We start from the raw sequence: 24,115 nt of genomic DNA on the forward strand, positions 1-24,115 counted from the left end.
GAAAGGTATGTCGGGGGGGGGGGGCGGTGGAAGGAGGGAGGCCTTGGGCGCCAGCAGTAATAAACGGCCAGCAGTACAGAGAGGCACCGCGCCGTTTCTCAGGCCAGGCAAGGTCGCCAAGCGGAAGGGGGAGTGTGGGTAGACTCAGGAAAGACAGATAGCAAGCGTGTGAATCAAACACCTCTGAGGGAGAAAGCAACGTTTGTTTTAACAAGTGATTTAAAGGGCTCTGCCTTTGATGTACCCCAATATATGATAGTACCTATCCCATGTACGTTATCACTTTCAATGGTCTTCTCCAGTAGAAACATTGTGTATCCAATAAAGAAACTTATTTCTGAAGAAAGAGTTCTTTGTTCTGGAATCTCAATGAACACTACGCTGACAAAAACTATAGGACTTTTCTTTTGGCTGGTTTCACATTCACTTCCTCTCACTGTGTGTCTCTGGCACAGTAATACCGAGCTGTGTCCTCAGGTTTCAAGCTGTTCATTTGCAGATACAGCATGCTGGAAGGGTTGTCCCTGGAGATGGTGAAGCGCCCTCGCACCGAGCTGGCATAGTTTTGGATGCCCCCACCACCGTTTATCTCTGCCAGCCATTCCAGACCCTTCCCTGGAGACTGTCTCACCCAGTCCATCTCATAGTCATCAAAACTGTACCCAGAGGCTCGACAGGAAAGGCGAAGGGACTCTCCAGACCTTTTGACCTCTCCTCCAGACTCCACCAGCTGGGCTTCTGAGAGGACACCTGGGAAGAAAGACATGTTAAAGAGACCTGATCCGATTTATGTCTTGAATGCAAGTGATTCTCTTTTTGAATTAACAAACTAAATTTACCTCTGAATATTGCCAGAAAGAAAAACTGAAGCTGTGGTATCATCCCTCCCTCACTTTCACAAAAAAACCCAATAAACGAGAAGTTGTCTGGTAACAAACTTGGATCTTTGGGTGTGACTGGTAGCAAAATAGGGCTGATTTAAAGAGGAAGATGCCCTGAATTTGCATGTTCCTCTGCATAGAAGTCCCTTGTCAGTGTTATGCTTCATTCACAGTGTGCATAATTTGGAAGAATCCTGGCTTATAGCACTGTGACCATGAACAGGTCAAGCATTACAGATCATGAATATGACAGAATGAGAAATTTGAAGGACAAATGATTGAAAAACAAAATATATTTGGGGCTATGCTTTATGGGATAGCCTGTCATGGAGAGTTCTTTTTGATATTGAGCTGTAGAACTTGGAAATTGTGTCCAAAGGTTTTCATATTGTTCCACATTCCCCATCCTCTACCACTTTTAAGCTTTGTGAAAGCAAGGCTGACTTTTTTTGAGGGGGTGGGGGGTGGGATTGTGCTGTGAAAATTTCAATGTCTCCTGAAGGAGGAGTGTTGTGATATCCTGCCCCTCCCCCTTATTAGAGGAAATTGGGAATGGGTACTGCTTTTTCAGCATCTGCTAATCAAAATGAGTGTTTTCCATTGCCAAAACCTGGACAGTTAAACACTTACTTGGTATCAAATGTGGAATATATATTTCAGGTTTCAAGGGGACTTCAGTATCTTCAGTGGCACTGTTGCTGCTTTCCCCCATGAAATCCCATGAATTCAAAGTATGCAATGTATATTAGTCCTGATATTGAATAGTCATTCTCTGTTGAATTGGCTTTGGGCTCTTGATTGATGGTACTGGAAGGTATTCAATTACTTGTAGGAATTCCCTTGATTCGCCCACTCACATGTTTTTGATCATCTCACTCATACGTATACACCAAGGACATATTAATTGTACCATAAAAATGATTCCAACAGGAAAAAGATGCTGTTCATACCAGGGGTGAAATGCACGATTTTACCAGATCTAAAATGTCAACATATAATTGATGGCATATCCGGCCAAATTTTAGCAACCAGTGGCTGATGGACAAGCCAGTATGAGGACAAACCGAGGGGGCCATGGTTCAGAGGTAGAAGATCTTCCTGGCATGTGGAAAGTCCCACATTCTACACCTGGAAACTCCAGTTAAAGGGATCAATTACTAAGTGATGAGAAAGACCTCAACATAAGACTCTGGAGAGCCACTACCAGGGTGAGTAGATGATATTGTTCTTGATGGATCAATAGTCTGATTCGGTAAAAGGCAGCTTCATCTGTGTGTGTACATTTAAATATGCAGTATTCTGATGCCATGAATAGAACAAAGATTACCTCTAAAAATGGTTGACAAGAAGCAACTATAAGTCACAGCATATTTCCCCCCCCTGTCTAATATGAAACAAAGCCTTGATCAGTGGTGCATGATTCTTTGTCACTGAACCTGATCTTTTTAAACAAGGCTTTTTTGGTAGGAAAAGCCCAGCAGGAACTTATTTGCATATTAGACCACACCCCGACATCACCATTGTTTCACACAGGGCTTTTTGTAGAAAACGTTCAGCAGGAACTCATTTGCATATTAGGCCACACACCCTGACACCAACCCAGCCAGAACTGCATTCCTGCTAAAAAAAAAAAAAGCCCTGCTTTTAAACATGGACAGAAGCAAATTGCCTATGCACCTGTTTTTGGTTCAGTTCCAGTAGACCTTGCCTCACTGTAATTCTCCAACACAGAAGTATACAGCAGAGTCAGGAGCTGTCAGGGAACTCAGCTGGATAGAGAACTGGTTGGTGGAAGTGTCTGAAGAAATGGAAGTTTGGCTCTACAGAGAAGGGGCAAACCACTTCCTTCCATCACAGGGGTATATTGATGTAATCCATTCCAGAACTTTCCCAGGAGACTGATGGATCCAGTGCCAAATTTAAGTCTCAGTTATGGAGATTATGTCTCGGTTTCCTTGTCCAGATGAAATCAGTTGAATGTATGAAAAGGTACCTGGGAAAGAGCAACAGATTCAGTATGTCATACAACAAGGGCTTTAACAAAATCAAAGAATCTTCCCTCTTTATGGAATATTTGTGTACTTCTTGGTTCTGGTGACCAAGAAAAATAAGAAGCACAGAATTAATTTCATGATCTTGAAAATGCAAAACCCTAGCTTGGGTGAGGGGACTGAGGAGAAAGCGAGTTCCTAAATCTGAGGGGGTTCCTTTTGAAGAGACACTCTTTGCACCCCCAGAGTCTTCAGAAGGGATTTGCATGAATCCCTCCTCTGTTAACACATGACCTAGAAAGAGTGTTCTGGAAGCAGGAAGACTTCCTTATCAGCTGGGTGAGAATGGATGGACAGACATCAGAAGCCCATTCTTTTATGAGCTGCTGTGAGTTGATGCTTGTGTGACTATCCCTTGTTAGCTGCCCTCTCAAAGACATTATGAACATCAAGACAGATACAAATGCAATCTGTACATAGTGGACCACCCAGAGCTAAGGTTGTGTAGCAAAAGCAAACACACAATTACTGGTATGAAATTCAGATCATGTCTCTGCCCTCCCTCCCAAGTTTCCAATACCTTTCAGCTCCATAATCCCGTAGGGAGAAACCTTCTGGATGGATCATGGCTCAGTGCGATCGTCTGTTTGGCATGTGGAAGGTTCCAAATTCAACTGCTGGAATGTCCAGTTTAAAAGGATAAAGTAGGAAGTGAAGAGAAAGACCCCAGACTCTGGAGACCCAAGTCCAGGGTGAGTATTGATCTTGATGGACCCAGAGTCTGAATCTGTAAAAGGCAGCTTTGTGTTTATGAATGCATTTAACTATTAGGTGTTCTGATACTATGAATGGAAGAACAACAACAACAAAACCCTCTAAAATGGCTGCTCAGTTAGAAGAAGGAACAAAACTTATGGCAGGAAAATCTGTGTCACAGTGGGGGAGCGAGAGGGGTCCATCATACTTCCCTATCTATAGATTGCTCACTTGTATCTTGGAATGTTTCATACAGGGCAGTGAGTTTGCTTAAGGATGGCGAAGAACATTCTGAAAACATGTCAGCAACATGAAATGGGTGAGTGTTCCAGCTTTGCAGGATGTATCGAAAAATGGGCATATTGATTTCTTGTTGGCACAGTCTTTCATAGCCTGGTGTTGTGAAGTTGACTATGTGGTCTACTATTAAATGTCTTGACTTTGGTGTCCCCTGACTACTGCCAGAGACTGGATGAAGAAATCTAATTGGCTGCAGAAGTTTCCTCAATGGACAGCTCACCTCAGATAAATGGTTTTTCATAAGAGAGGAGAAAACTGAGGAAAGGAGGCATGTTTTCTAACTGGAGTTGCTGGATTATTGGAAATAGAGGCTGTTTTGGGATTGGCCAACTGACACATAAGTGGATATTCCTTCCAACATGTTCTGATTTTTACACTATATATTTCCAAAGCACCAAATTTCCTCAGTGTTCTCTTGTGGCTTGATTGCTACAGACTGGTTGGCCACCACATGACTCTGTTGAAAAGATGGCCTCAGACATGCTGTGCTGAGTTCTGTATTATAACTCCAATGGTCAAATGCCAGTGAAAATAGTCATTTGCTAATCCAGTATCCCATTCTCACTGGAGCTGATTCTCCTAAATCTTTGGAAACATTGCATATTCCAAAACTCTAGAAAGAACTGATAATGATTCTACTTAAGGTGGGAAGAAAAATTGTTTCTCATACTTGGAAGAATGAAAATTCCCCTTCAGAGTGCGCATAGTATTTAAACGTCTGGGAATTTGTTTTTTTTTAAGACAATATTACTGCTAATTTGCAAACTCATGATAACTCTCTTCAACACTCAGACACTATGCAGAAATGCCCCCTCCCCTTTAACAACATGTTTTGCTGCCTATAGTTCATTGAATGATACTTCTTTGGTTTGCATTTTAGATTTGTGACAGTATTCACTACGGTGTACATGTTTTGGTTCGCAATTTTCAGGTATCTTATATTTCTTTTGCAGTATCTTTGTGTTCTTGATGCGTATGTACCTATCTTCTCATATATTTATTTCTATATTTATTTCTATATTTTTTTATTGTTGTGTTATATGCTGTTGATATGATATGTTGATATACTTTATATGAGCAGAGGTCCATCATTGGCTATTAGCTACGGTGTATATATGTATATATATGTGTGTGTATGTGTCTCTCTGTGTGTGTGTCTGTGTATGTACATACAGACATATATTGCCCACTGTGTGACACAGAGTGTTGGACTGGATGGACCACAAGCTTGATCCAACATGGCTTCTCTTATGTGACACAGAGTGTTGGACTGGAGGGGCCACTGGCCTGATCCAACATGGCTTCTCTTATGTGACACAGAGTGTTGGACTGGATGGACCACTGGCCTGATCCAACGTGGCTTCTCTTATGTTCTTATGTGACACAGAGTGTTGAACTGGATGGGCCACTGGCCTGATCCAGCATGGCTTCTCTTATGTTCTTATGTGACACAGAGTGTTGGATTGGATGGGCCATCGGCCTGATCCAACATGGCTTCTCTTATGTTCTTATGTGACACAGAGTGTTGGACTGGATGGACCACTGGCCTGATCCAACGTGGCTTCTCTTATGTTCTTATGTTGTCAATTCAAGAAATCAATAAAGAGATTAAAAGATTAAAGAGATTAAAATATGCTAATCCAGTAATAAACATACATGTCTGAACAAGGTGCAAAGCTGATCTAATAGAATAGCAGCAGCCTGTGAGACTTCCTATTGAAATAAAATTATTTTAGGCGCTGCATTTGTTTCCTTCCCATATACTATTGGATCTCTTCTTCTCTTTTCTCTTTCTTCTCTTTTTGCCGTATATTATCAAGCTGGTGGTGTTAGTTTTATGAATGGTGGGAATTCAGAGGGGTATTAATGTTTTTATTTCTTAACTGCAAAGAGCCAGAATCAAATGGCTTCCTCTTTTTGTACAGCCCCTTCCTTCCTTTGCCTCACTGTGTCTTCGGGCACAATAATACGTGGCTGTGTCTGCAGCTGTCAGGGAGCTCAGTTGGAGATGATAGGTGTTGCTGGAGAAATCGGCAGAGAGGGTGATTCGGCCTTGGAGAGATGGGGCATAGTATGTACGCCAGTTAAAGCTACCCCAATCTATCTGCCCCAGCCATTCCAGGCCTTTCCCGGGAGCCTGTCGGATCCATTTCCACCATGCATTCTTTATGGAGTAACCAGTGACAGTACAGGTTAGCCTGATGGATTCTCCTGGCTTCACAGTTCCTGGTCCAGATTCCATGAGCTGAACACTGCAGAGGACACCTAAAGTCAACAACAAAGCATTTATCAACACAAGCCTTCCTTGAGTTCCATTTCATTCTTTGCATATGTCTGCTGGATACTTACACAGTGGAGAGGAAAACAAGGAAAGTAAGACTAAGGGGACCTTCATGATGTTCAGTTAGAGTCTCCTCCCTCCGGTCTAGTGTCTGGTGCAGGTATGCAAAATTCCTAAAACCTGGGGGTTTGTTTTATTGAACAAAAGAAGCAAATCACCTGGGCAAAGAATTTGCATGGGATTTCCATACAGATACAGGAAGATATTAAAAGACACTTCCAGGGGATGAAATAAAGGAACAGCTTCCAAAAGGTGAAATAGGATAGAAAATAGAAAAGTGTCAGCGGCCATGCAGACTCCCATACCAACCTGGGCAAGGAAGTGACACTGGGGAATTAGACATCTTTTCCTGACTGAAAGATGCCGTTTGTTCCATGAGTGAAATTGCCCCTGTATGCATAAAAACAGCAACTATCAGTGATAGGATGCAGTTTGAACTGGGAACAGACCATGTTTATGACCCTCTCCACACCATTTAGCTAACTCAGTTTGATTGGTCTTGTTTTAAAAAGAGTGGTCAGACCTCGCTGGAGCTCTCCCTAGGGATCAGAGTCAGTCATGAAAGTGCCTTTCTCCCATTCTGTTCTCCAAAAGTCATAAGAACATAAGAGAAGCCATGTTGGATCAGACCAATGGCCCATCCAGTCCAACACTCTGTGTCACATAAGAACAGAAGAGAAGCCATGTTGGATCAGGCCAATGGCCCATCCAGTCCAACACTCTGTGTCACATAAGAACATAAGAGAAGCCATGTTGGATCAGGCCAATGGCCCATCCAGTCCAACACTCAGTCACACAGTGGCCAAAAACCAGGTACTATTAGGAGGTCCACCAGTGTGGCCAGGACACTAGGAGCCCTCACACTTCCCCCAGCACCAAGAATACAGAGCATCAGTTTCACCAGACCAAGAATTCTATCTATACCTTGTGACTAATTGCCACTGTTGGACTCTGCTCCATATATTTACCCAATCCCCTCTTGAAGCCATCTATGTATGTAGCTGCCACCAACTCATGTGGCAGTGAATTCCATGTGTTAATCACTCTTTGAGTGAAGAAGTACTTCCTTTTATTCGTTCTAACCTGACTGCTCAGCAATTTCATTGAGTGCCCACAAGTTCTTGCATTGCAAGAAAGCGAGAAAAGTACTTCTTTCTCTACCTTCTCTATCCCATGCATAATCTTGTCATGTCACCCCTCAGTCATCATTTCTCCAAGCGCTTTAACCTTTCTTCATAGGGAAAGTGTTCCAACCCTTTAATCATTCTTCTTGCCCTTTTTTGAATGCTATACTATCTTTTTTGAGTTGTGGTGGCCAGAATTGTACACAGTATCACAAATGATTTATACAGGGGCATTATGATACTCGCCGATATGTTTTCAATTCCCTTTCTAATAATTCTCAGCATAGCATTGGCCTTTTTTTTTATTGCAGTCACACACTGTCTCGAAGATGTTCAAGTTCTTAGTCAACATGTCTTTTACTGGTGCTTGCAACAGCTGATAAGCAGTGTCACTTTGTCACTTCCTGTCTTGAGTAAAACTTTGCTAAATTCTTCTTTTTTTTTTAAGTATCTGACATGTTTGAAAGTGAGTTCAACTGCTAGGAAACTGCATGCAGATGTTGTCTTCCCCCTCCAACACCCACTTCCCCAGTGCTTTTAGGATTTTTGAAAACAATTTTTTTTTTGGGGGGGGGAGGTTTGCACAAAGAAAAAGGCTGTTTGTGCAGGGACGGGAGTTTTGAAAAATAAGGCTTCTTCTGCCCCCTGCTGGAAGAGCTTATAGTAGACCCTGTGCTAAGAGCCCTGAAAACTCCTGGAGGATTGACTCCATCAGGGGTGTGTGGCCTAATATGCAAAGGAGTTCCTGATGCAAAAAAAGCCCTGACTAAATGATTCACAAATACCCGTTTCCACTAGGGCTTGTTCCGAGTGTAGAGCCCTTTTGATTCTGGGGCTTCTCTCTGTTTTTGCACGAGTTGCCCCGGAGCTGTGAGTTGGTGCACTGTTGTCCCGTAGCAAGCAGAAAATGCTTGGAAGAGCACCGCGGCAACTCACAGCTCCAGGGCAACTTGTGCAAAAACAGAGAGAACCCCCAGGAGCACAAAACTTTTCCACCTGGAACGAGCCTTGTGCGGAACCGGTCAAAGTTACTTGGGGGAAAAAAATATTAGGGGCTGTGGTTTATACTTCTATTAAATAACTTGCTGAAACTAGGACTCTGCTATGGGATTTTGCATCATTTGTTGTGTTAATGTTATGCTTTTCTCCAGTTCTGTTTTTAGACTTCTGGTTGGGCCTCCAACCATGATCCTGTTGCACTGTTTACTGAATGTTACATTGGTCAATTGTATTGACTTATCCTGTGAAATTGGCCTTAAGTCCAGGGGTGGAATTCTAGCAGGAGCTCCTTTGCATATTAGGCCACACACCCCTGATGGAGCCAGTCCTCCAAGAGCTTACAAGGGGGTGTGGCCTAATATGCAAAGGACTTCCTGCTAGAATTCCACCTCTGCTCAAGTCCAAGTGAGAAAGATGGATCATCAACAAAAAAAACAAAACAAAACAAAAATAAACTTAATGCTTGTTGTGTCCTAGGTTCAAATGGAGAACTGTTACTTTTGGAGGGAACTGTTACTTTTGGAGGGAAGCTGAACAAGCCAAGCTTGTACTCCACACCAGGGTTCCAGAGAAGGCCTAAGCGTGCCCAATCAGGGGAAGGATTGAAACATAAGTAGCCAATCAACATCTAGGCTCATACTGTACCCTGATAGGCCCTTAGGCCTCTGTAAATAGCCAATCCATGTACATAGTTAAGGTCCAATCAGAAGGGGGCAAGAATTGTATAAAGGAGCGGGAGGTTTGAATAGAGCTCAGCCTGTGTTTGTGTTCCTGAAGTAAAGCTTGCTGAAATCACTCTCCGACTCTGGTCTCTTACTGCGTCGACCCCAGTACTTTACAATGCTTTAAGCATTGACTGAAACGAGACATCTGTGTTCCTGTTTTTGATCCCGTTCCAATGGACCTTGCCTCACTGTGCAACTTCACGGGCACAATAATACACAGCAGAGTCAGCGGCTGTCAGGGAGTTCAGCTGGAGGGAAAATTGGTTTGTGGAAGTATCTGCAGAAATGGTCATGTGACTTTGGAGAGGAGGTTGTACCACTTTCTGCCATCGTAGGGGTATATTCTTCCAACCCTTTCCTGGAAGGCTTACGGACCCAGTGCCAAAGATAGCTGGAACTAGAGATAGAGAAGCCGGTCACTTTGCAGAGCAGACTGAGAGTCTCTCCGGGTCTCACCATTCCTGGACCAGATGAAGTCAGCTGAGTATCTGAGAAGGCCCCTGGGAAAGAGAGAACATTGCAATGAATTGAGAGCATCATGGGACAAGAAATTCAACTGAACAAATGTTATTGAGCAAATAGGAGATTTGCTTACATTTTGGAATAGCGACCAGGAAACATATGACGCATAGAATTCATTTCATGATCTTGAGAATGGACTATCCTATCTTGGCAAGAAGCCTGAGGTTCCAAAATGTGTTGGGTTCCTTTTGAAGAGGACCTCTTCCCACCTTCTGAGCCTCCAGATGGGATTTGCATGGCTCCTTCCCACAGGAAGAGATGAACTATAAAGAGGGTTTCAGAAGCAGAGTTCAGAGCAAAGCTTACTTCTTGTTTCCTTAGCAGTTCAGTCTGTCAAAAAGAATACGCATTATGATTGAGGATGGATGGATGGGCAGGACCACTTGTGATGTCAGCTCTTTTCTGGGAGAATGCTGGTGTATTCGTCCTGCATAGGCTGCCTCATAATCGTTGCGATGTCTGAAGGCAATCATAGCCCTTATGTTCACCCACCTGGTATTCTGTTCTATATCGTTTGGTTTTTAATGGGTTCATTCACACATTTACTGAAGAGTTCTTGATGTCTTTATTGAATTTAAGTGTTATCATGGTGGATTAGCTAAGCTTTCCTTTTTTATTCTACTGGAAACTCCTCCACAGAAGAATCATCTATCTATCTATCTATCTATCTATCTATCTATCTATCTATCTATCTATCTATCTATCTATCTATCTATCTATCTATCTATCTATCTATCTATCTATCTATCACTGGCAGACAGATAGACAGGCAGACAAGCAGACAGACAGGCAGGGAGGCAGACAGAAAGGCAGACAGGTTTTCATATTGTTCCACACTTCCCATCCTCTACCACTTTTAAGCTTTGTGAAATCAAGGCTGACTTTTTTTTGGGGGGGGGTGGATTGTGCCGTGAAAATTTCAATGTCTCCTGAAAGAGGAGTGTTGCGAAATCCTACCCCTCCCCCTTATTAGAGGAAATTGGAAATGGGTGCTGCTTTTTCAGCATCTGCTAATCAAAATGTGTGTGTGTGTTTGCTTTTGCTGCACAATCTTAGCTCTGGGTGGTCCACCATGTACAGACTGCACTTGTATCTGTCTTGATGTTCATAATGTCTTTGAGAGGGCAGCTAACGAGGGATAGTCACACAAGCATCAACTCACAGCAGCTCATAAAAGAATGGGCTTCTGATGTCAGTCCATCCATTCTCACCCAGCTGATAAGGAAGTCAGGGACAAGCCCTGCCCTGCTTCCAGAACCCTCTTTCTAGTTCATGTGTCAACGGAGGAGGGATTCATGGAAATCCCTTCTGAAGACTCTGGGGGTGCAGAGTGTCTCTTCAAAAGGAACCTCCTCAGATTTAGGAACTCGCTTTCTCCTCAGTCCCCACACCTAAGCTAGGGTTTTGCATTTTCAAGATCATGAAATTAATTCTGTGCTTCTTACTTTTGGTCACCAGCCCAAGAAGTACACAAATATTCCATAAAGAGGGAAGATTCTTTGATTTTGTTAAAGCCCTTGTTGTATGACATACTGAATCTATTGCTGTGTTCTTTCTTTCCCATGTGTCTTTTCAGACATTCAACTGATTTCATCTGGACAAGGAAACCCAGACAGAATCTCCATAACTGAGACTTAAGTTTGGCACTGGATCCATCAGTCTCCTGGGAAAGGTCTGGAATGGATTACAGCAATATACCCCTGTGATGGAAGGAAGTGGTTTGCCCCTTCTCTGCAGAGCTGAACTTCCATTTCTTCAGACACTTCCACCAACCAGTTCTCTCTCCAGCTGAGTTCCCTGACAGCTCCTGACTCTGCTGTATACTTCTGTGTCAGAGAATTACAGTGAGGCAAGGTCTACTGGAACTGAATCAAAAACAGGAGCATAGGCAATTTGTTTCTGTCCATGGATAAAAGCAGGGCTTTTTTTAAAGCAGGAATGCAGTTCTGGTTGGGTTGGTGTCAGGGGTGTGGTCTAATATGCAAATGAGTTCCTGATGGACTTTTTCTTCAAAAAGCCCCATGTGAAACAATGGTGCGGTTGGGGGTGTGGCCTAATATGCAAATAAGTTCCTGCTGGACATTTTCTGCAAAAAAGCCCTATGTGAAACAATGGTGATGTTGGGGGTGTGGCTTAATATGCAAATAAGTTCCTGCTGGACATTTTCTTCAAAAAAGCCCTATGTGAAACAATGGTGATGTCAGGGGTGTGGCCTAATATGCAAATAAGTTCCTGCTGGGCTTTTTCTACCAAAAAAGCCTTGTTTAAAAGGATCAAGTTCAGTGACAAAGAATCATGCACCACTGATCAGGCTTTGTTTCATATTAGACAGGGGGGGAAATATGCTATGACTTATAGTTGTTTCTTGTCAACCATTTTTAGAGGTAATCTATGTTCTATTCATGGCATCAGAATACTACATATTGTTCTTGATGGATCCATAGTCTGATTCTGTAAAAGGCAGCTTCATCTGTGAGTGAATATTTCAGCCTACCAACTGATGGGCACATCTGTGCCTCCTTTTTCTCACAGCCACAACAAGCTGCGGCCAGGAGAAAGGGGGATAAAAACTGGTTGGTTCAGTTTGGGGCATTTTTGGCTCAGTTTGGTTTAGGGTTCGGTTCAGGGACTGCCTTTAATCCCAAACTGAACCAGCATTTTTAGGTTTGTGCCCATCCCTAATGTGCATGGACTCTGAAGAGTTAATGTTAACTGCTTGCGAGGAAGTGATTGGCTCAACTGTGCATTTATGTAGGTGTTTTATGTGGCCCATAAGTGGTCTTCACACACAGCTTCACACTATGAAACTATGAGTGGAATGAGAAATGTATGTTCCTCTTTTTGATGCATCTCCAATCTACTTTGCCTCACTGTGCAACTTCTCTTATGCAATAATACATGGCAGAGTCGGCAGCTGTCAGAGTGTTCAGCTGGAGAGAGATCTCGTTCTTGGAGGTGTCTGCAGAAAGGGTCATACGGTTTTGGAGAGAGGGATTGTACCACTTTCCCCCGTTATGGGGGAATGTTCTTGCCATCCATTCCAGACCTTTCCCAGGAGGCTGACGGGCCCAATGCCCAGCATACATAGAACTAGAGATAGGGACGCCGGTCACTTTGCAGAGCAGACTGAGAGTCTCTCCGGGTCTCACCGTTCCTGGACCAGATGAAGTCAGCTGAGCGTCTGAGAAGGCCCCTGGGAAAGAGAGAACATTGCAATGAATTGAGAGCATCATGGGACAAGAAATTCAACTGAACAAATGTTATTGAGCTCTCAATAGGAGATTTGCTTACATTTTGAAATGGCGACCAAGAAACATATGGAGCATAGATTTGATTTCATGATCTTGAGAATGGAATATCCTATCTTGGCAAGAACCCTGAGGTTCCAAAATGTGTTGGGTTGCTTTTGAAGAGGACCTCTTCCCACCTTCTGAGCCTCCAGATGGGATTTGCATGGCTCCTTCCCACAGGAAGAGATGAACTATAAAGAGGGTTTCAGAAGCAGAGTTTAGAGCAAAGTTTACTTCTTGTTTTCTTAGCAGTTCAGTCTGTCAAAAAGAATACGTATTATGATTGAGGATGGATGGGTGGGCGGGATGACTTGTGATGTCAGCTCTTTTCTGGGAGAATACTGGTATATTCGTCCTGCATAGGCTGCCTCATAATCGTTGTGATGTCTGAAGGCAATCATAGCCCTTGTGTGTCACCCACCTGGTATTCTGTTCTATATTGTTTGGTTTTTAATGGGTTCATTCACACATTTACTGAAGAGTTCTTGATGTCTTTATTGAATTTAAGTGTTATCATGGTGGATTAGCTAAGTTTTCCTTTTTTTTCTCCTAGAAACTCCTCCACAGAAGTATCTATCTATCTATCTATCTATCTATCTATCTATCTATCTATCTATCTATCTATCTATCTATCTATCTATCTGTCTGTCTGTCTGTCTGTCTGTCTGTCTGTCTGTCTGTCTGTCTGTCTGCCTGCCTGCCTGTCTGTCTGTCTGTTATTATCATCATCTTCTTCTTCATCATCATCTGGCATATCTATCTATAGATAGATAGATAGATAGATAGATAGATAGATAGATAGATAGATAGATAGATAGATAGATAGAAAGATGCAGGCAGGCAGACAGACAGACAGGCAGGCAGGCAGAAAGGCAGATAATGGCAGGAGAGAGCGAGAGAGAGAGAGCCTCTTCCTGTGATAAAATCATAACCAACAATACCAGCTTTGTGAGTCTTTCATGAGGGAGAGGCCTTGCAGAAGGATTCTTTATTACATTTTATTTCATTTTAGGATGAGGTTTTCCCAATGGGAGGAGATTTGGTCTTCTCCTCCATTCAAATTTAATGTGGCAGAAATAAAAATATAGTCATTCAAATTACTTTCGCTATTTTACCTGACTCCAAAAAAGCTAACACATCTAATACCATTAGTGAAACCTCTCTGTTGGAAGAAATATGGCCAGCAAGGTGATTATTTACATTGCTGGGCTTTTTGTCCCAAGGTATGTGGCTTCTGGGAAAAAAATCTTAGAGCGCATCCAACAAATCACTGATCTACGTATTGCATTTACTCCTGACCACCTATTTTTGAATGGAGGCATTGATCCAGCTTGTCCACCTCATGAAAAAAGAAACCATCACTTTTCTTCTCTCAGCAGCTAGAACAACAGTTGCTACACACTGGAAATCAGATAAGTCACCTGACTTAAACCTCTGGCATAAAAAGTTATGGAGTACTTACATAATGGCTAAGATCTCTGATAACATCAATCAACTTGAACGTCCTCTCTTATCTTCTACTTTCTCTGCTATCTGGTTTCCTATTTTAGAGTACCTCACTTCACAAGAATCTATCCCTAATATAATTAATGATATTTCTTTATAGTGGAATTTTATCTCATCTCTGCTGTTAGCACTTACAATATGACTTCCTTTCATTTGTAGCTAATAAATTCAAATATATGATATATGCACATTTTCATATGAAGGTTAAAACTGTATAATAAATTTTAATGAGTAAACTATTTAGCTTATTATGTTATATGTTTGGTGCATGATCGTACTACATAATATGGATGACCTGTGTATCTGATTATTTATATGCAATAAAATATATTGGGCGGGGAAAGGATAAGGTTTTCCAGGTAGGTCCCTAAAGGCATCTCTTTTCATCACTGGTTTTCTCTATACATGGATACTACACAATTAGGAACATAAGAACATAAGACAAGCCATGTTGGATCAGGCCAATGCCCCATCCAGTCCAACAGGCTCTTACAACAGGTGCCCTTTCAAGGACAACTCCTACAAAATCTATGGCTGACCTAAGGCCATTCCAGTAGGTGCATGTGGAGGAATCAAACCCGGTTCTCCCAGATATGAGTTTGTACACTTCACCCCCACAGCAAACTGGAAGCCAGAATCAAATGGCTTCCTCTTTTTGTACAGCTCCTTCCTTGCTTCGCCTCACTGTGCCTCCGGGCACAATAATACATGGCCGTGTCTGCAGCTGTCAGGGAGCTCAGTTGGAGATGATAGGTGTTGCTGGAGGAGTCCGCAGAGAGGGTGATTCGGCCTTGGATGGATGGGGCATAACGTGTACTCCATCTGGAGCCAGTCCAGTCTATCTCACCCAGCCATTCCAGGCCTTTTCCGGAAGCCTGTCGGATCCAATCCCAGTAATCACTCTCAATGGAATAACCAGTGACAGTACAGGTAAGTCTGAGGGATTCTCCTGGCTTCACTGTTCCAGGTCCAGATTCCACGAGCTGAACACTGCAGAGGACGTCTGAAGTCAACAACAAAGCATTTATTAATACAAGCTTTAATTGAGTTCCATTCCATTCTTTGCACGTGTCTGGTGGATACTTACAGAGAGGAGAGGCTACTAAGGAAAACAAGACGAACGGAAGTTTCTTGATATGCAGTTAGAGAATCTCTGCCTTCTGGTCTAGTGATGGTCTGCAGAAATCCAAAACACTGGTGGTTTGTGTTCATGTGGCTCTATAAAAAGCAAATCACCTAGGCAAAGGATTTGCATGGGATTTCCATATATCTGTAGACAGGTATTTAAAGACACTTCCAGGGGTGGAAATAAAGGGACAGCTTCCAAAGGGGTGAAATAAGGTAGAAAACAGAAAAGTGTCAGCAGCCATGCAAGCGCCCATACCAGGCTGGGGAAGGAAGCGACGCTGGGGAATTAGTTTTCCTGAATGAAAGCTGTCTTTCATTCCGCTGTATGAAATTGACCATAGAAAGAGCAAATGTCAGTGTTAGGATGCAAATATCAGTGATAGGGAATACACTGTGTTTATGACCCTCCCCGCACCATCTAGCTAACCCAGTTTGGCTGGTTTTGCTTTGAAAAGAGAGTTCTAAGAACAGACATCCTGCATACTCATTGAGCTCAAACCAGTCCCTTTGTTTGGCATTTGACTGGCTCAGAGGGGTCAAACCTCACTGAAGCTATCTGGAGAGATCAGTCTCAGTCATGAAAGCACCTTTCTCCAAGTCAGAGCGCTCAGTCAAGCCTTCTTTTGCTGGTCCTTGCAACAGCAGTTATGCAACATCACTTCCTTTCTTGAGTACTGTAGATTTAGCCTGATTGAGACATTTGGGGCCTGTCACCACCTTTTACATGATGGGGTCCCTTAATAAAACCTTGCTACAGTTCTCTTTTCTAAAAAAAAAAAAAAAAAATCTGGCATGGTTGAAACTGCTAGGAAACTGCACGCAAAAGGTTTGATTTTTTTTTTCTCAACACTCTGCCTCCCCAGTGATTTTAGGGTTTTTGAAAGCAGGATTTTTATTTATTTATTTATTGCAAAAATAAAAAGACAGTATTTGGGGAGAAGAGTATTGAAATAGAAAGCTTTGTCTGCCCCCTGCTGGATCGAAGACAACTGTTCCCTGTGAACATCCAGGAACTTAATGTAGTGGTACATTCTGTGATGCTTATGAGCGTACATGGCCTTGGGTCAGCCATAGCGCTCACAGTGTTGTCCTTGAAAGGGCAGCTTCTGGGAGAGCTCTCTCATCCCCACCTACCTCACAGGGTGTCTGTTGTGGGTGGGGGGGGGGAGAGAAGGTAAAGGAGATTGTAAACCACTTTGAGATTCAGTGTATAGGGCGAGATATAAATCCAGTATCATCATCATCTTCTTCTTCTGTGCCTGCTGTGGGTGGAGGAGAGAAGGTAAAGGAGATTGTAGACCACTCTGAGACTCTGAGATTCAGCGTATAGGGTGGGGTATAAATCCAGTATCATCATCATCTTCTTCCACTTCTTCTTCTTCTTCTGCATCTGTTGTGGGTGGGGGAGAGAAGGTAAAGGAGATTGTAAACCACTCTGAGATTGAGATTATAGGGCGGGGTATAAATCCAGTATCATCTTCTTCTACTACTTCTTTTCCTTCTCCTTCTCCCAGAAACTGCTGGAGTGATGACATAACTTCCAATGTGGCACCAGCAATGTGGCCTGGGCCTTTCTCTTTCTATTCATAAGTCCCCTCATCCCCCCCCCCCCCTATTTTCTTCACAGTCCTTACAAAGAAATCAGATATGGAGAAAGCAGAAATGCTGTTGATGAATTCTGCACAGACACAATAGCCCTTTTAGCCAGCACAGATAAAATGAAGTATTTCTTCACCCAAGGAGTAATTAGCATGCGGAATTCACTGCCACAAGAAGTGCCGGCCGCTACAAACATAGACAACTTCAAGACTGGTTGAGATTTAAAAGAAGAAAAAAATATGGAGCCAGGGTCCATTTGTGGCTATTAGCCATAAAGTATTGATGGAACGCTCTGTCTGGGGCAGTAATGCTCTGTATCCTTGCTGCTTGGTGGAGGGTGGGGGGCAACAGTTGGAGGGCTTCTGGAGTTCTGGCCCTGCTGGAAAAAGTGCAGAAAAGGGCAACCAGAATAATTAAAGGGTTGGGACACTTTCCCTATGAAGAAAGGTTAAAATGCTTGGGGCTCTTTAGCTTGGAGAAACGTCGACTGCGGGGTGACATGATAGAGGTTTACAAGATAATGCATGGGATAGAGAAGGCAGAGAAAGTAGTCCTTTTCTCCCTTTCTCACAATATAAGAACTAGTGTGCATTCCATGAAATTGCTGAGCAGTCGGGTTAGAACTGATCAAAGGAAGTAGTTCTTCACCCAAAGGGTGATTAACATGTGGAATTCACTGCCACAGGAGGTGGTGGTGGCTACAAACATAGGCAGCTTCAAGAGGGGAATGGATAAGCATATGGAGCAAAGATCCATCAGTGGCTATTACTCTCTGTCTGGGGCAGTGATGTTCTGTATTCTTGGGCTTGGGGGAACAGTGGAAGGGCTTCTAGCCCCACTGGTGGACATCTAGATGACACTTGGGTTTTTTTGGTCACTGTGTGACACAGTGTTGGAGTGGATGGGCCATTGGCCTGTTCCAACATGGCTTCTCTTATGTTCTTATGGTGGACCTCCTGATGGTGCCTGGGTTTTGGCCACTGTGTGACAAGAAGTGTTGGACTGCATGGGCCATTGACCTAATCCAGCATGGCTTTTCTTATATTCTAATGAAAAATTGCAGTGTAATATTTTCACTGACTCCTGTTGAAAGACAATCAGACTTGTTCTTGCTTCCTTTAGCCCAGTTTGGGCTTCTTCTTTTTTTTGGGGGGGGGGAAGGGGGAGTTATTTGGCATCTCTAAAACAACCATAGAGCTTTCCCTGGCTGCCTTTTTGATCTCTTATAGCCTATCTAGCTAATACATTTTCTCATGTGTACAGGAACAGATATGGAATGGTATGTCATACCCCTATCCCACCAGATCGCAGAAGATAAGCAGGATCAGTGCTTGGATGGTTGACCAGCAAAGAAGACCATGCAGAAGAAGACAATGGCAAACCACCTCTTCTTCTCACTTACCATGAAAGCTTCTTGCTGGGCTTGCCCTAAGCTGGTTCTAACTTGAAAGCAGTTGCATAGATATTTAAAAAAAAAATGGCCCAAGGAATATAAGCCTCAGATATGAGATATTTGATGGTTTCCTTCACTTTAAATTGCTGTCCTGGTAATTTGTTTCACAGGAAAGGATGGAGGAACAGTCCAATCAGTGCTTATGACCAAGAGGCAGAATGTTGATGTAAAGAGAAGAGAATGTCCCCTCAAGTCACAACCAACTCATGACAACCTCATCCACAGGGCATTCCAGGCAAGACAGGAACAGATGTGTTTTGCCATGGCCTGCCTCTGTGCAACTTGTTCTTGCTTCCATTAACCCAGTTTGGATTTTTTTTTGGGGGGAGGGGCATGGGAAGGCAGGAGATATGACATCTCTAAAACAACCCTATAGCTTTCCCTGGCTGCCTATTTGATCTCTTACAGCCTAACTAGGTCATACATTTTCCCCATGTGTACAGGAACAGATGTGGACTGGTATGCCATCTCATCAGACCCCACAAAATAAGCAGGGTCGGGCCAATGTCCCATCCAGTCCAGCATTCTGTGTCACACAGTGGCCAAAACCCAGAACATCAGGAGGTCCGCCAGTGGGGTCAAGACACTAGAAGCACTTGGATGGGAGACCAGCAAGCAAGAAGAAGACCATGACAAGCCACCTCTTCATCTCACTTTGAAAGCTCTTTGCTGGGCTTAGCTTAAGTTGGTTCTGACTTGAAGACATAGATTAATTAAATGGCCTGAGGGATGTAACCAGCAGGTATGAGATCTGTGATGGTTTCCCTCACTTTAAATTGCTGTCCTGGTGATTTGTTTCATAGGAAAGGATGGAGGAACACTCCAATCAGTGCTTATGACCAATTGGTGGAATGTTGATGTGAAGAGAAGAGAACGTCCCCTCAAGTCACGACCAACTCATGGCAACCTCATCCACAGGGCATTCCAGGAAAGGCAGGAGCAAAGGTGTTTTGCCATTGCCTGAATCTGTGTAGCAACCCTAGCTTTCCTTGACGGTCTCCCATCCAGGTACGAACTTTGGCAAACCTTGCTTAGCTTCCAAGCTCTGACAAATGTGGGCTCAGCTGGGCTACTCAGGCTGCTTGCTGATCTGATGTCCTCTGACATGATTTTCTCCTATAGTCTTTGCCTTTTTTTCCTGTACGCATTCCTGTCCAAGTGTAGCTCTCTGGCACCCCCATTCTGCCACAACATCCTGCAAGAAAGACTGGCTTCATTCTCTACTCTGAAGGTTTTATGTACCAGCAGGAAGCCAAAACCTGTCACTGTGTGCCTCTTGCACAGTAATACAAGGCTGAGTCTTCCGGCTTCAGGCTGTTCATTTGCAGATAGGCTGATGATTGTGAATTGTCTCGGGAGATGGTGAATCTGCCCTGCACTTTGGTATTATAATATATGTTGCTTCCACTGGGGCCGCTAATGCTGGCCACCCACTCCAATCCTTTTCCTGCAGCCTGCCGAACCCAGCGGATAGTATAGTCAGCAAAGGTGAACCCCGAAGTCTTGCAGGAGAGACGGAGGTTGCCTCCAGGCAGAACTATGCCCCCTCCAGTTTCCACAAGCTGAATCTCTGACTGGCAGCCTGGAAAATATATATTTATAAGACAATCAGTCAAGGGAAACCTGTATAGGAAAATAATATATGTAATTGTCCTTGAACATCAGAGAGGGTGGAAAGATTACCCCTAAACGCTGCAAAGAAAAGAAGAAGTTTCAGCCAGAAGATCATGCCTGTTGTTATGTTGGAGGATGCTGAGCAAGGATTCATGCCTGGACTGGCACAATCTTAGAAGGTTCTGATTGTTGACTATTGTGGGTTTTAAGGAGATGAAGTGGTGCGGCTAATTTGCATGGCCTCTGAGTTATAAGGGCTGCGAAAGCACCTCCACCAGTTCATGAAAGTCAGATTTTTTTAAAAAAATAAAGCGCTATGGGGTGGAACAGAGAAAAGGGGTGCGTCGCTTGCCTCTCACCATGTCTGTAGGGCTTGAGGTGAATGTATAGAGTCATTTTATTGTCTTTGAATACTTTCTCTCCAGTTGTGGCTTCTTTACTCAAGAATGAAGAAAATAAACACAAGCGTATGGTTTAAACTATGATGGCCAATATACAGGCTTCGGATTCAGTGGGAGCTCACAGGAACACAGCTCCTGAACTTTTCTGACAGTTCCACCTCCTCCTCCCCACCATGTCCATTTAATAGTAGGTACAGCTTCATAACAATCCCTGGATGAGCTCCACCACCTATTTTTCTACAAAACGACCCCTGCTGATATACATAATTACATTGCTTTCCTCCTTATGGATCACTATGCCTCAACTCTGTATTGGGTTGCCAAGTTCCTCCTGGCAGGGGAAGCACTTATATGAACATATGAAGCTGCCTTCTACTGAATCAGACCCTCGGTCCATCAAGGTCAGTATTGTCTACTCAAGCTGGCAGCAGCTCCCCAGGGTCTCAAGCAGAGGTTTTTCACACCTATTTGCTTGGACCCTTTTTAGTTGGAGATGCCGAGGATGGAACCTAGGACCTTCTGCTTATCAAGCAGATGCTCTACCACTGAGCCACCATCCCTCCCCTTACCAGCTTATCATTGCTGGTATTGCACAGGAAATAACATCATCGCTGCAGTTACTTCTGGATGATACTCTGGTATATTGGACAAAACCTCTGCGGTTGAAGCAGCTTCTACCATAGTTTTCACCCAAATGCTAAAGCTTCACCCAGAAGCTGTTTGAGTGGTGGCATCACTTCCAGTGCAACACCAGCAATGTGGTCTTGGCCTTTTCTCTTTCTACCCATATGTCCCCTCACTTTCCCCCCTATATTTTCTGCGCAGCAGTCTTTTCAAAGAGATCAGCTATGGAGAAGGCAGAAGTGCTATGAATAAGTTCAGCACAGACATAATAGTTCTGTACAGATTGTCAAGCGTGGTAAAGTTCCAATGGTAATTAATTGTTTTAGGGTCCTCCATAAAGCTGGTCTGTGAAACATCATGGAGGGCCGAGGTACTTTGGCTCTGTTATTCTTTTCCACTCCCCTTTCTTGCTTATTGCTTTTGAAGTAGAGTAGTGAGAAATAAAACTAGTAAGAGAAAGAATAATCAATACCTTCCCATACATTCCTGCCTGGGAGTGTGAGACATCTGGGGAAAGCAAGGACAAGATACTGATAACATTGTGAGAATGTAGACATTTATGAAAGTTTATGTGTTAGAGAGCATCCCTCGCCCCCTCCTTTGGGAATCCTTTGAAGTATGCCTTAAAAGAATTGTATCAATGTATTTTGAGTATCACTCTCAAGAACCTGTACTAGGAAAGCATATCAGTCTATCAATAAATGTACTTTTGTATCCACTTGGCTCATTCTTGAAAACTGCATGCTTGACACAGATAAAAGGAAGTATTTCTTCCCCCAAGGAATAATTAACATGAGGAATCCAATATCTTCTTCTACCTCACAGGGTGTCTGTTGTGGGGGGGGGGGGGGAGGTAAAGGAGATTGTGAACCGCTCTGAGACTCTGAGATTCAGATTATAGGGCGGGGTATAAATCCAGTATCATCTTCTTCTACTACTTCTTTTCCTTCTCCTTCTCCCAGAAACTGCTGGAGTGATGACATACCTTCCAATGTGGCACCAGCAATGTGGCCTGGGCCTTTCTCTTTCTACTCATAAGTCCCCTCATCCCCCCCCCCCATATTTTCTTCACCCAAGGAGTAATTAGCATGCGGAATTCACTGCCACAAGAAGTGCCGGCTCTAACAAACATAGACAACTTCAAGACTGGTTGAGATTTAAAAGAAGAAAAAAATATGGAGCCAGGGTCCATTTGTGGCTATTAGCCATAAAGTATTGATGGAACGCTCTGTCTGGGGCAGTGATGCTCTGTATCCTTGCTGCTTGGTGGAGGGTGGGGGGCAACAGTTGGAGGGCTTCTGGAGTTCTGGCCCTGCTGGAAAAAGTGCAGAAAAGGGCAACCAGAATAATTAAAGGGTTGGGACACTTTCCCTATGAAGAAAGGTTAAAATGCTTGGGGCTCTTTAGCTTGGAGAAACGTCGACTGCGGGGTGACATGATAGAGGTTTACAAGATAATGCATGGGATAGAGAAGGCAGAGAAAGTAGTCCTTTTCTCCCTTTCTCACAATATAAGAACTAGTGTGCATTCCATGAAATTGCTGAGCAGTCGGGTTAGAACTGATCAAAGGAAGTAGTTCTTCACCCAAAGGGTGATTAACATGTGGAATTCAGTGCCACAGGAGGTGGTGGTGGCTACAAACATAGGCAGCTTCAAGAGGGGAATGAATAAGCATATGGAGCAAAGATCCATCAGTGGCTATTACTCTCTGTCTGGGGCAGTGATGTTCTGTATTCTTGGGCTTGGGGGAACAGTGGAAGGGCTTCTAGCCCCACTAGTGGACATCTAGATGACACTTGGGTTTTTTTGGTCACTGTGTGACACAGTGTTGGAGTGGATGGGCCATTGGCCTGTTCCAACATGGCTTCTCTTATGTTCTTATGGTGGACCTCCTGATGGTGCCTGGGTTTTGGCCACTGTGTGACAAGAAGTGTTGGACTGCATGGGCCATTGACCTAATCCAGCATGGCTTTTCTTATATTCTAATGAAAAATTGCAGTGTAATATTTTCACTGACTCCTGTTGAAAGACAATCAGACTTGTTCTTGCTTCCTTTAGCCCAGTTTGGGCTTCTTCTTTTTTTTGGGGGGGGGGGGGGAAGGGGGAGTTATTTGGCATCTCTAAAACAACCATAGAGCTTTCTTTGGCTGCCTTTTTGATCTCTTATAGCCTATCTAGCTAATACATTTTCCCATGTGTACAGGAACAGATATGGAATGGTATCTCATACCCCTATCCCACCAGATCCCAGAAGATAAGCAGGATCAGTGCTTGGATGGGAGACCAGCAAAGAAGACCATGCAGAAGAAGACAATGGCAAACCACCTCTTCTTCTCACTCACCGTGAAAGCTTCTTGCTGGGCTTGCCCTAAGCTGGTTCTAACATGAAAGCAGTTGCATACATATTAAAAAAAAAAATGGCCCAAGGAATATAAGCCTCAGATATGAGATATTTGATGGTTTCCTTCACTTTAAATTGCTGTCCGGGTAATTTGTTTCACAGGAAAGGATGGAGGAACACTCCAATCAGTGCTTATGACCAAGAGGCAGAATGTTGATGTAAAGAGAAGAGAATGTCCCCTCAAGTCACAACCAACTCATGACAACCTCATCCACAGGACATTCCAGATGTGTTTTGCCATGGCCTGCCTCTGTGCGACTTGTTCTTGCTTCCATTAACCCAGTTTGGATTTTTTTTGGGGGGGGAGGGGCGTGGGAAGGGAGGAGATATGACATCTCTAAAACAACCCTATAGCTTTCCCTGGCTGCCTATTTGATCTCTTACAGCCTAACTAGGTCATACATTTTCCCCATGTGTACAGGAACAGATGTGGACTGGTATGCCATCTCATCAGACCCCA

At 43.5% G+C, this 24,115-nt stretch overlaps 1 gene segment (V, D, J or C); it reads right to left on the bottom strand.

Moving 5' to 3' along the window:
- Positions 1-433: 433 nt before the first annotated feature.
- On the bottom strand, positions 434-3,465 carry LOC132584694 (Ig heavy chain V region 3-like). The segment is given in 2 exon segments: positions 434-750; positions 3,453-3,465. Coding segments are annotated over 2 exon segments (330 nt in total).
- Between the last annotated feature and the right edge of the window lie 20,650 nt (positions 3,466-24,115).

This window comes from Heteronotia binoei, chromosome 15, assembly GCF_032191835.1.
Source record: "Heteronotia binoei isolate CCM8104 ecotype False Entrance Well chromosome 15, APGP_CSIRO_Hbin_v1, whole genome shotgun sequence".
Lineage (NCBI taxonomy): Eukaryota > Metazoa > Chordata > Lepidosauria > Squamata > Gekkonidae > Heteronotia > Heteronotia binoei.